The following is a 12,882-nucleotide window of genomic DNA, read 5'->3' on the forward strand; positions in this document are numbered from 1 at the left end:
CACAAAATTATTTGTTGTAATATACAACCCTCCTAGAATTTATCAAAATATGATTGTCTTTATGAAAGACAAAAGATTATTTGGAAGTAGTGCATGTCTGAAACAATACAGTAAGCTTACATTCAAATGACAGTCCTGATGCCTTAGACTCTAGTGTAAAATGTTCATTGTTTTGCAATATTCTGGTCTTCCTTTGCAATCTCTTAGGTTTTCCAAATGTGACAGTAGCTCCTGATTGTGATGAGGAATCCTTTCAAGGTCCAATCATACAAAAGTGTGATCCCCCTACACAGCTCTCCCTTCTTAATGAGTCTGTCATGGATTCTCAGGTAATATATTTTCCATGGGAACTTTGTCACTAAATGGAAGAAATGGACCAAGGAATGCATCTCTCACTGCAGCTGAAACATAGGTGTGCTCTTGAGAGGAACCCCATTGGCCCACATTCTCTGCAATGTTATGAGAGCAGAGCAGGAATTCCACCCTCGCAGGTTTGCTGGGAGACTAATTCTGCAGTCCAGCTCACAATTTTCACTTTCCCTCCCTGAAAAAGTTGTCAGCCTGGGGAATTTATCCAAATTATGCCAGTTGAAATTGCTCCCAGGCAGTGCTTGAGATGTTATCTTTGTTTTCTGAAAGGCACTCAATGAAGTAGAAGGGGAGAGCTCTTCCATTTGCCATACAGACTGTGAGAATGGCCAAGATGTGTCTCTGAACTTCGGATCTGACATTGGCACAGACAGGTTAGTGTTTGTCTCTCTGCCTTCTCTCATATGCCTTCTGAAAAGCAAGTAAAGAGGAACCATTCCTCAGATCCTAAGGGGGGATGTTTTATATGCAACTCTTGTTATATGCAACTCTTGCATATGATACCTTTGGGTATCATTATGCATAAGTATGCCTGAGTACCTCAACACAAAAATGTATGTGGTAAAAATAATAGTGTGAAGTTGGAGCTGAGGAGGCTGGGTTGAAATGTTCTGTGTATTTGTGATCCTTTGATAAATATCCTCCTCCATGGGAGTACAAAAATGATTGATAGCGAATCCTTCCTAACTTGCTCTGCAACTTTGTTCTTTATCAAGAAAACTTAAAAGAGGAAATGCTGTGGCCAAATGCCAACAAGAGGCTACTAAGCTACAAGCAACTACCCACTCATCACAGGATGTTAACATTCTTGCAACTCCAACAACAATTTTTCAGTCCATGGGATATAGAGGTTCACTTTATACTTTTCTTTTTTAAAAAAAAGCTGGGGTTAGGGTTGGCTGAGCAAAAGAGGTTTTGTTTTGTTTTTTATTTACTTACTGGATTATTTTAACCTCCATTTATTAAAATAGTTTACATCCATATTTCTTACATTTCATTTAGCCCTTAATGCTACTCATGCAGTCAAGAAAGTCCACTCAAGACTTCAGGATGAAGAGCAGACTCCAGATGTTAGGTACATTGTGCAACAAGTACTGAATGCCAATCTAAGGAAGCAAAAACAAATGTCAAAAAAAGGTTTGATTTTTTAAAAAATATATACAACTCTTTTATGCTAATCTGGTTTTCAGAAGTTGTGTGCTTTCTCCCAGGTCTTTGGTTAAACCTTTGGCTGAGGCAGCAGCAGTAAGCCTATGTCTGGGTGTACCATGTCTTCAGAACTGTTTCAGTCAGCAAATGGGATTTGTATGACTTAGTGACAGACCTGCCGTCTGAAATAGTCTAGCCCTGCTATGGGTGTACCACTGCAAATGAGACCCAAGACTTGGGTTCAGCCATACAGATGACCAGTTCTTTGCTAAAAGCAGAGATGCATGTCTGATCAGGCATTCTTTAAAGCTGAATCTGTGATGTCGTTCCTCTTGAATTGTTAGGAAGGATATGCTTTAGAAGTGAAGCTGTGCCCATTGTGAAAATTTTTGTATTTTCTTGGATAGCAAGGGCTTGTATATGGTAGTGGCACCTTTTCATGTTCAGATTTAGTTGCCATTTTGTGGGGGGGCTGCCAGTGTTGAGTGAACACTCACAAACTACTACTATCCAATAAGCCTTGGAAACTGCCATAGTCACTGTGAGGAAGCTGAATGAAAGAGGTGACAAAAGAAAGGTTCAGTGTAGGGTTGCCATATGTCCTGGCAACCCTGAGTTTGTGAGGCTTAAGGCAGACTTCTGTTTTAAGTAGACAGGCTTATTTATGTAGTAAGAGTAATTGGAACAAGCATAAATAAAAAGCGCTGCCATATGTGAACACTTGCTTCCATAGACTGTTTTTAAAATACCTATAATATAATATTCTATCTGTTCCTACCCATTCTTCTCCCACACCATCCTCAAAAGCCATAAGAACATAGGAAACTGCCATATACTGAGTCAGACCATTGGTCTATCTAGCTCAGTACTGTCTTCACAGACTGGCAGCAGCTTCTCCGAGGTTGCAGGCAGGAATCTCTCTCAGCCCTATCTTGGAGAAGCCAGGGAGGGAACTTGAAACCTTCTGCTCTTCCCTTCATCCCCTGAGGGGAATATCTTGCAGTGCTCAGACTTCTAGTCTCCCATTCATGTGCAACCAGGGCAGACCCTGCTTAGCTATGGGGACAAGTCATGCTTGCTACCACAAGACCAGCTCTCCTCTCCACCAGCTCTCCTCTCCAATAACCCTAACTGCCTTCTTCATCTCAGCGTTCTATCCTCCAAGCACTTCCCCTCTTCTAACCAGAAATGGCTCAGGCACAGTTTATTACAGAGGGTAAAGTGAAGGAATTAAACCTGTAATATTGACACTTTTGAGGTTTTAGCTATGTATTGATTTATTATAATTTATTTAGCATCAGGTTTATGGAGTAATGTAAGGTCTCTGCCCTGAGGAACTTACAATTCTAAATTTTGACAGAGGAAAACAAGGAGAGGCATGAGACAGAGTATGAATATCAACAAATACAGTTATACATACTATCGTTTCAGTAGTCGGTGAAGACTAAGAAGTTAAGGTGGAGGCTTTTGAGGAGGAATTCAAAGGAAGAGAGAAATGGCACCACACTGATGTTGTGGGAAGCCCACAGAGTCATAGTTCTTGAATGGTTCAGAAACTGCTGATTGGCCACAGTAGTGTGTGTGGGGTGGGGCAATAAAGGTACCTGCTATATGGGCTCAAATGGGCATTGGAAGATCATGTAATGTTTTCAGTATAAAATAATTACTCAAATGTTTAAAATGGCAGATGAAAAGCCAAATTTTATCTTGTCTAGAAGTTTAGCAAGGACAGTGGTATACCATTTGTCCTGTTCCAGCCTAAAACAGAAAAACACATTTAGCCATTCAGTACTGCTGGTAGTAGAAGAGAAGATAAATCATGAAAACAGCAAGTGTTCTTCCACAACTGCTTCAACAAAACCAATATACTTATGCCATGAGAATTCTTGGATTTCTGCTTTGGTAACCCCCAAAGTTCTGCATCTTAACCAATTTTAACTTACCCTGTTTATGCTGGAGGCATGAGGTAGAGAGTACTGTTACATCACTAGTTGTGCTACAAAGCTTGGATTCTGTAGGGTTAGCTTTCAGAAGCTAAATTATTCATCACTGAACAAAGTTATCAGATCGTGATACATGTTTTATAATTAAATAGAAAGTAATTCTTTTTGTTTTTGGTTTCACACAAAATAATGTTTGTAGTGACTTCTACATTGCTTATAAGAATTAAAATACTTTATCACCCCACTTCTCAGTGAAGAAAAAACAAAGTGCACAGACTCCTGCTAGACAGAAGAGGAGTCACTCGAACACTGCTTCAACTTCCTCTGACCACTCAAATGACAACAAATCCAGCCTAGATGTCTTGAACCAAATGATGCATGATGTAGAGCATGAAATGGAGGAATATGAGCAGCGGACAGGGCATGAAGTCCAGAAAACACTCAACAGTCAAGGAGTCACTGGATTTACTTACTCGCTGGTGAATGCTCTGTGTCGAGTGATGCGCTTTTTGAAGCAGGTGGGAAACTGCCACACCGTTTACAGCTACCATAACTGCATATTTATTTTTCAGCCTTATTAGTTCAATATTATTAGGTTGCTTCCTATTTTTTTCAGAGGGAGAAGCATTTAATTTGTATCATTTTTATTTTATATTTATTTCAGGGATTTATATCCTGCCTTTTATACTAGCCTCAAGATACAAATACAACAAATATTTATATACTTTATAAATATTTATATACAAGCCTCAAGATGACTATTTTAAATATGCATTCAAATGATTAATGATCAAATGTAGGCTTGTGTTTAGATATTGTGAACTTCTGGAATTCATATGTAATAACGTTTTCAAAATTCCAATTCAGTTATTAGTTACTGTATTCGTTTAACAGTTCTTGGTGACTTGGATCTATGGTATCTGCTTATCTTACGGAATCCCTGGGGCCTCAGCTCTGTGCAATCTTTCAGAAACATATAATCAGTTAGCACATGTGTAGTGAGTAGCCTTCCAGCTCTAAAAGAGAGAGTTAGGGAAGTGAACCCCTGTCCTTGATGGACAGGCTGGTGACCCTAGGTCCTGACCATTCAGTCAACCAGGTAGGTGGGACATGAGGGCTGCTGGGAGAAAGGAGAAGTAGATGTGGGCTGGGGGAGAGGAATATGGAGGATGACCATGCACATGCTCTCTCTCTCGGTGAGTCTGCAGATTCTTGAGACACAGGATTGCAGGAGCTTGATCTCACCAGGGCTTTGGGGAGATTAAAGGGTAGGAAGCCAGGCTGTGCCTTTCAGAAGTTAACACAGGAGAAAATATATTTAGTCAGGCTTTGCGATAGTAGTTATTTTATTCTCTGTGTGGTGTTTTGCAATTCCTAAATATCTGTTTCTTATAACTTCGTAACTAAGTTTTCAATACGTGCCACCTACAAAAGATCTGGGTGTTTTGAAACTTCTTGTAAGTAAGCTAAATGTTTCTAACAGCAACTAATAAGCTGAAATTGAACCTCCACTAGTTTGTAGGAAATTAATAAAAGGTTTTTCTGGTTTTTTGCAAGCCTCCCAGCGTTGTTTGTTAACTCTCAATAGAGGGTGAGAAAGGTTGGGGACTGGAAGCCTCTAGTGCAAAGCGCCTTCAAAAAGGACTGCTAAGCCAACTATTTCAGGCATACACGTGGGGAGCAGGACTTTTTGAAATATTTTCACACTAATAAAGTAAAGAGAGAACGCTGGATTAAAGCACTCTAGCCCAGACAGTCAGTCTCTTAAAATTTGGAGTGCTTGGTGGCAGTGAAGTAATCTACTGGAAATAGAATAGTTTTATGAGGAACCCACCCAGGCAGCTCAGCAGGGATGACTCAATGATCATTCCCTTCACATGAGCTGGTCTGAGTTGAAAGACTATTGTTCCTTACAACATGGAACTGCATATTCTTACTAGGGGCTTACACATTGTGTGACATCCTCCCAAGGGTGACTCGTTAATCCTCCTATTCATGCTTGTTGTGGTCTGATGGTGACTAGTGTTAAAAGCATTTTCAGGTTGATACAATTGGTGTGTGTTAATCATTTGATTTTGTTGCTGATCTTGAGTCTTCTGTTTTTGTTTGTCTTTGTAGTTTCCATTTAATGTTGGTTTAAATTGCTGATTTTATATTAGGTCTTTCTTTCCAACCAGCACTTTAGAATGGTAGCTTTCTTTTGTTTGAGAAGTGATCTGCTAATCTTATATTCTGTATTGATCTGACTGCTATTCTTTTTTAATCCTGTGAAGCTGGGGGGTGTTACTTTTACTCTGAGCTCTTTTAATGGGAAACTCATTTTGAGTAAACTCATTTAGTTCCCTTCTCTATAATCTGTTTATGTCATCTGACTATTGGGATGCCTGAATTTGAATGAGTGAGACTTCATCTGCATTCCTCTTGTTAATGGGCTCTATCAACAGATGCCCTCTCCAGTTGTGATTGCTTCTCTTGATCTGGACACAATGCTTCTATTAATGAAGCCTAAGATTGCATTAGCATTTTTAGCAGCTTGTTGTCCACTAAGTTGGCAGTATGATGATATGGACTCCAGAGATTCAGAAGGGAAGCCTGACCTTGATTCAAGTTCTTCATACTGCTAAAACCTTAATGATGCATGTGTTCATCATAACACTTAATGGATCATTTTGCTCTCTTGTCCATTTATCCCTCTTCCCCCACCCTCTAAGAGCGAGATGAGGCTATGTCAAGAAACATTGAACAGGCAGCAGCTTGAAAATGAGCTAAGTGAACACAGGGCACTAATTGATGCTCTAACTGCTGAAGTCCTTCTGGTGAGAGAAGAAAATCTTGCTATACAGGTACTGTCCACAATTACTGTTTAGCCATGTAATCTGCACTAAATACACACTTGGAATTTAATGTTAGCACTTACTGGGTACTTCTGTTTAGTGATATTTCCAGACAAGAACAAGACAGATTGGATACATTGGCAGAGCAGACCAGGGGCTAAGGCAGTAGGGATGTGCACGAACCAGGGTTCGGAAGTGGCGAGGTGTATATATTACCTTTTTAAGGATCAAGGATAGTTCAGACACACACACACCTGCGCCCGTTTCCACCGCCAGCGCTGTCTGCAAAACAGGTGCCGTGGGGCTGCTGCGTACCTCCTTGCAGCCCCGTTCAGTGGTGCACCGGAAGTGGCCAGTGCGCATGCACATGTTACGCATGTGCACTGACCACTTCGAGTAGGCCGCTGAATGGGGCTGCAAGGAGGTATGCAGCAGCCCCATGGCACTGGTTTTGCAGACAGTGCCGGCGGGGGAAATGCAGGGAGGCACCTTTGCTGCTCCTTAAAGGTGCCCCTCCCTCACCGCTGGACCGCCAAACCGGTTTGGCGGTTCATAAAAGGACTACCAAACCGGTTTGTGCACATCCCTATAAGGCAGTTGTAACTAATGGAGACTTGGCGAATGGTGGATTTAAGCCCAACCTTTGTCTCAGAGCAAGTCCACATGGGGGAAAGAACATTGCTGATTCATTCCCTCCATCGTTGGAGAGAAAACTCAACAAAAACTGAGACTTTTGCAGTGCCCTGGATGGATAAAAAGGGCACAGGTACAACATTCTTATGTTACAGATAAAACACAGTAGACCATTTGTAAGGAATCTGCAAAGCACTACAATCAAGAAATCTGACACCAGCTACCTAACACACGGTTCTCTGGCGAAACCCTTCTCTGAAGCCAAGCCCTGGCTTCTTCCCTGAACTCAACAAAACCATGGTAGAGACTTCAGGCCCCTGCAGAGTTCCTAGTTGCTGCCGTGGCTTGGCCAGCCAGCCTGTTGCTTCCCCTGCCTGGCTCCAACTGCACAAGAACAAAGGACCCCTTCACTTCCTGCCGCCAGGCCCTCTAAGTCCCGGTCATCATATGCTGAGTGGCTGATCCCTAGAGGTCACTGCCTGAGACAGGACAGAGTTCGCTTCCGATTCACTCTTTAGGGTAAGGGAGGGGCTGATTGCTACAGCAGTGGTTCTCAATATGGGGTCCTCCAGATGCTGCTGAACTACAACTCCCAGCATCTCCTGCTGTATCATCAGCAACATCAGGTAGACCCCACGTTTAGAACCACTGGCCTAAGGGATTGTAATAGCAGGGTCTAACAACAGGAGTTTGTAGCTAAGGGGCTGACTTGGCAAGCTAACAAGCAACACATGAGGTTTCAAGTTTGTGGTGTGGCATATTATATGGGCCAGCCTTGTTCTTGCCTCTGGGATTGTTTCTTCTGCTATGAGGATAAGTTTGACCTTTTTAATCAGTGCTTTCAGTTTCAGCTTCAGAATTCACATGGCAATGTCAGAACACTATGAAAACAATTTATTTCATTTATGTGAAATGCCTTTCACATTATTATTATTATTTCTTGTTTACACAGTCAGACAGGTGTTATTGACTGGTTTGTTTTATCCAGACATCGAGTCCTTCCCAAGGACCTGGGATGGCTGAATTTTATTGTCAGTGGTTATAGATATCGTCGCAGAATATAGGCTGTTCCCAGTAAAGCTGCTTTTTGTAATTGGCTGATGGTGATTTCTGTGGCCCCTATGGTGTTGAGGTGCTCTTCAAGGTCTTTTGGAACTGCACCCAGGGCGCCAATGACCACTGGGATTATTTTGGTCTTCTTCTGCCACAGCCTTTCAATTTCAATTTGTAGATCTTTGTATTTGGTGATTTTTTCTATTTCTTTTTCTTCTATTCTGCTATCCCCTGGTATTGCTATGTCGATTATTTTGACTTGTTTTTCTTTCTTCTAGACTAGAGTTATATCTGGTGTATTGTGTGGCAGATGTTTGTCTGTTTGCAGTCGGGAGTCCCATAATATTTTTTACATATTCATTTTCGTCAACTTTTTCAATTTTATGGTCCCACCAATTTTTGGCTACAGGTAGCTTGTATTTTTTGCAGATGTTCCAGTGTATTCATCCCTGCTACTTTGTCATGCCTTCGTTTGTAGTTAGTCTGTGCGATCTTTTTACAACAGCTGATTAGGTGGTCCACGGATTTCATCTGCTTCTTTACAAAAGCGGCACTTGCTGTTTGTGGTGGATTTTTCGACTTTTGCTCTTATTGCATTTGTTCTTAGTGCCTGTTCTTGTGCAGCCAGTATTAAACCCTCTGTTTCTTTCTTCAAGTTGCCATTCTTAAGCCATTGCCAGGTCTTGGTGATGTCTGATTTTCCACTTATATTGTGCAAATATTGACCATGCAGTGGCTTATTTTTCCATTTTTCTGCTCGGTTCTTGACTTGTTCTTTCTTGTAGGCCTGCTTTCTTTCATTAGTGTTGAATAGTTTCGCATTATTGACCATTTGAAGTGCATCTTCTTCACTGCCCTTCATATATTCTTCAAGGCCTCTTTTCTCCTCCTCTACTGTTTGATGGACTTGCAGCATTCCTCTTCCACCTGAGCTGCGAGGGAGGTATAGCCTATCAACATCACTGCGGGGGTGCAGAGCATGATTGATGGTCATGATTTTCCTGGTCTTACGATCTAGCGTCTCTAGCTCTGCCTGGGTCCAGTCTATTATTCCTGCAGTGTATCTGATAACAGGTATAGCCCAGGTGTTTATGGCTTGTCTCTCCTGATGTATTCACTTCCAGTTTTTCTTTTAACTTCAGTGTGTGCGATGTTATCAGCCTGTAGAATGTCCAAGTATTTGTAAGGTTCTTTCTCTTCCAGGTTCTTGATCTTGCTTCCATTGGATTCCATTCCATATAATAACAACAACAACAACAATTCAATTTCTATACCGCCCTTCCAAAAATGGCTCAGGGCGGTTTACAAAGAGAAATAACAAACAAATAAACAAATAAGGTGGATGGCTCCCTGTCCCCAAAGGGCTCACATTTTAAAAAGAAACATAAGACACACACCAGCAACAGTCACTGGAAGTACTGTGCTGGGGGTGGATAGGGCCAGTTACTCTCCCCCTGCTAAATAAAGAGAATCACCACGGTAAAAGGTGCCTCTTTGCCCAGTTAGCAGGTATTACACAATGTGTTTACTGGATTATGTATTGGATCTAACAAATGTGGAAACAAGGACATGGAAATGTCTTTTCTGTGTGTGTGTGTGTGTGTGCGTGCGCCTGCCTGCCTGCCTTTTGTAAGCTAGTTAAACTGCTGGTTTGTGTAATTTTATTCCCTTTCTCTTCCAGAGTAAACTTCAGCAATACATGGTTGTAACAGATGAACAACTAATTTCGTTCACTCATGCAATTAAAGGGCTCTCTGCCACAGATTCTAACAGAATCAAAAGTCCTGGAGAGAGTGGGGAATTTTCAACCAGGAGTCCAGAGGTCACCCATGGTATAGGTCTGTTTCCTAATTGTCACAAAATTTGAAAAATCTGGCATGACAGTTTTAACACTTCCAGAGTTTTAAAAGTAACTGGGCTGTTGTGGAGATAGCTTTATTTCTGACAGTAACTGAGTCTTGAATCCATTGCAGCAAGGGTAGATTAAGTGTTTGCATTTTCTGAACATTGCTCTTGTATAATTCCCCACAGCTTAGAATGTGTTCATAAAATATTGGTGCAGTAATAACTTTGGCTATGGGAAACTTTAAGGTAGTCATTGTCTGCTCAGTGAAGAATGCAGAGTAGCCGTGCATCGTGATCCTTGTTGGGGATCCTGAGACCATTTGTAACTTGATCATGTTAGTATAAAACCTCCTATTGGCTGTAGAAACTCTTCTAAACATTGTCAGTGGTGTTCCAAGTGATCTTCATGAAATGGAGTGCCTTCTACCACCTTTGGCCGGTGTGCCAACTGTGACCCCTCCTGAGCAGTGAGAGCCTTGCCACAGTTCTGGTAACCTCTAGATTAGACTGCTATAATTCTCTCCACAGAGGGCTGCCTCTGAAGACTGTCCAGAAACTGCAGTGAATTTAGAATTTAGCTGTGAAAGTGCTAACTAGGGCCAGGCATTAGGAGCCTAACTTGTCAGTCCTCAAACAGCCCACAAGCTCTGTCTAGGCACAATTCAGAGTGCTGGTGTTGACCTTGAAAAGCTTTTCATGGCTAGGAACTAGGGTATTTGAAACACTGCCTGCCTCCACATCTCCACACTAAGGCCATTGTTGGGGGCTTGGGGGATACCCCACCCTAATGAGTTGCAGTGGGTAGTAATTGGAGAGAAGGCCAGTTTGGTTGTGGTAGCCCACTTCTGCAGTGCTCTCTCCAAAGAGGCTCTCCTGGCACCTATACTATTCTCTTTTTGGAGCCAAATACCTTATTATTTTCTCAGGTTTTGTTTTTTTAAAAAATGTCCTAACCGCAAATTTGTATTTATGCTGCATTATCTGCTGTCTTATATCTATTGTGATTGGGTTTTTTTTTCAAGCCTGGAAGTGTTTGTTTTATTTGAAGAGAGAAATCCAAATTTGTTAATAAATAAGACTATCTAAAATGTGTAGGTTCCTGAATAGGATGGATCCTAAAGCAAACTCCTTTGCTAACATATATAATTTACTGTGTTCTTGTTTATAACACAGCATATTCTCTAATTATTCTTCTTTATCAGAGAAACCGCATTTAAACTATGCTGGGCCAAAGACAGATATCTTCAAAAGTGAAAAAGTGTTTGAACTCTCACAATCGAATCTCTCCAGTAAAGGTCCAGTGTTGCCAAATCAACCAGATAGCATTGGGGTTGGACAGATGTTATCAACTTGTACATTCCAACCAGCTGTCCTGTTATCTCCGCCGCAGCAGAAGAACAGCGAAGTCTTGCTCTCTCTTCCTGATGGTAACGAAGCCACTCTAACCACATGACAGTTCTTAGTAATCAAGTGCCCATCAGTCATGTGTCCTCCAGTGCATGCTTATGATGGGGCCATTCTATTGTAATATCTAGTCCTAAACACGTTGTGATTGTGGCTGTTGTTCAGTTTTTGAGATTATGGCAAGATAACAGCCTGCTCTAAACTTGCATGCGAACTAGTTGGGAGCATCCATTTTGAAAATAGCATAGTATTTCACCTGGAACCCACATTACTTAAGATGATCACCTTTTGTAACTGATTATGTTCCCCAAGCTAAAACCAGGCCCATCAGAACAGCAAACAGCACTTAGGAGGAATGTTTGAAACACAAGAAACTATTTCATTCTGGCAATCAGATAAAAATCTTAGTAGGCATAGAACAGTGATCTTCACTATTTTTTGAAGTGGGAGCCACCACCACGCTGCCCGAGGCACAGACCCTCTATTTTGGGATGCTTTCCCCATTGTGCAGTCCGGGCTGGTGCTAGCCCCCTCAGCCCCAGGCCCTGGCTTGCCTCTCTTGCACTCTCTCCCTCTTGGCGGTGGCAGGAGGAAGAGAGAGTGTGTGTGCCAGAGCCAGGGCAGGAAAAGGAGGAGGGAAGAGAGAGACTGGGCAATGCAGCAGTGGCATGAGGAGGAGGAAGAGATGGTGAGTGTGCTCTGGTGGTGGAGGTAGCATGAGAGAGAGTGTGCTTGAGATGACCATGATGGTGGCGGCAACTGAGGGGCTAGAAGCAGCAGGAGGAGGAGAGGGAACAGTCAGACAGGGGCCACCACTGGGGTCTGTGTGGACCACCATTCACTTGCAAGCCATGCAGTGAAAAACAGTAGCAAAGGCGGCAATTCTATGTATATGGGCAAAGTTGATTTTAAAATGCAAAGAGTGAATATTCGAATTTCTTGGCACTTTGTAGGTTAACCTTTCTTGAGCATAATTTGTGATCCTGAGCAATAAACACACTTAAAAGGCCTATGCACATGAAATTAGCATATATCCCTTTTAAAGATACTAGGAAGTGACAACCAAGAAAGGATTGGGTTGCTACTCCTGGATGTCTTAAAATGCTTAGTTTTTGACTTGTTTCATATTTAGATATCCATTCCTGAGTACAAAAGGAGAATTGGCACTCAAGCATTGAAACAGATCTCTTCTCATATAGTGTAGGAGGAGGGCATCTTCACAATGAGTTAATGAGTTGTGCATCCCAACTTGCTTCAATAGACAGGGCTTATTGTAGATTAGACTTCTTCCCAGTAGGCTATGGGAGCAGGACCTTCCCAGTCCTGGTCCTGCCTTGCTCCGGGTAAGGGGTTGTAAAGAGCTCCCTTTTTTATTTCATTTGTTATCTTCCAGCTTTTTCTTGCTTTTCCCTCCCCTTAGGTTAGGTCAGGGCAAGGAGTTAGTCGATCCTCCTTTTTTTTTGTTTTTTTTAGCCTACTTTCCTTAAGGAAAGTAAGCTTAGGAGATCACCCGGCATATTGTGTATGTATGTGTGTTTGTCCCATCGACTTTGCAATGCCTGGACCAATTTGAACCAAATTGGGTACAGTTGTAGGGACACCAACAGCATAGTTGGTAATGATGTCATCCACTCTGATTCAAGATGGTGGGT

General features: G+C 41.9%; 1 protein-coding gene across 8 annotated transcripts in view; it reads left to right on the top strand.

The window, feature by feature from the left end:
* Positions 1 to 12,882, top strand: part of SPICE1 (spindle and centriole associated protein 1) — a 30,231-nt gene that overhangs the window by 11,354 nt on the left and 5,995 nt on the right. For 7 of the 8 annotated variants that reach the window (XM_053297753.1, XM_053297758.1, XM_053297755.1 and 4 more), the window contains exons 5-12: positions 208 to 329; positions 640 to 743; positions 1,086 to 1,219; positions 1,372 to 1,506; positions 3,714 to 3,979; positions 6,173 to 6,304; positions 9,663 to 9,819; positions 11,029 to 11,253. In XM_053297753.1, coding sequence (XP_053153728.1) covers positions 208 to 329; positions 640 to 743; positions 1,086 to 1,219; positions 1,372 to 1,506; positions 3,714 to 3,979; positions 6,173 to 6,304; positions 9,663 to 9,819; positions 11,029 to 11,253 — 1,275 coding nt within the window. The remainder of the gene's footprint in view (positions 1 to 207; positions 330 to 639; positions 744 to 1,085; positions 1,220 to 1,371; positions 1,507 to 3,713; positions 3,980 to 6,172; positions 6,305 to 9,662; positions 9,820 to 11,028; positions 11,254 to 12,882) is intronic. The other variant, XM_053297756.1, reaches the window with a different exon arrangement.

The sequence above is a fragment of the Hemicordylus capensis genome, chromosome 2 (assembly GCF_027244095.1).
Source record: "Hemicordylus capensis ecotype Gifberg chromosome 2, rHemCap1.1.pri, whole genome shotgun sequence".
Lineage (NCBI taxonomy): Eukaryota > Metazoa > Chordata > Lepidosauria > Squamata > Cordylidae > Hemicordylus > Hemicordylus capensis.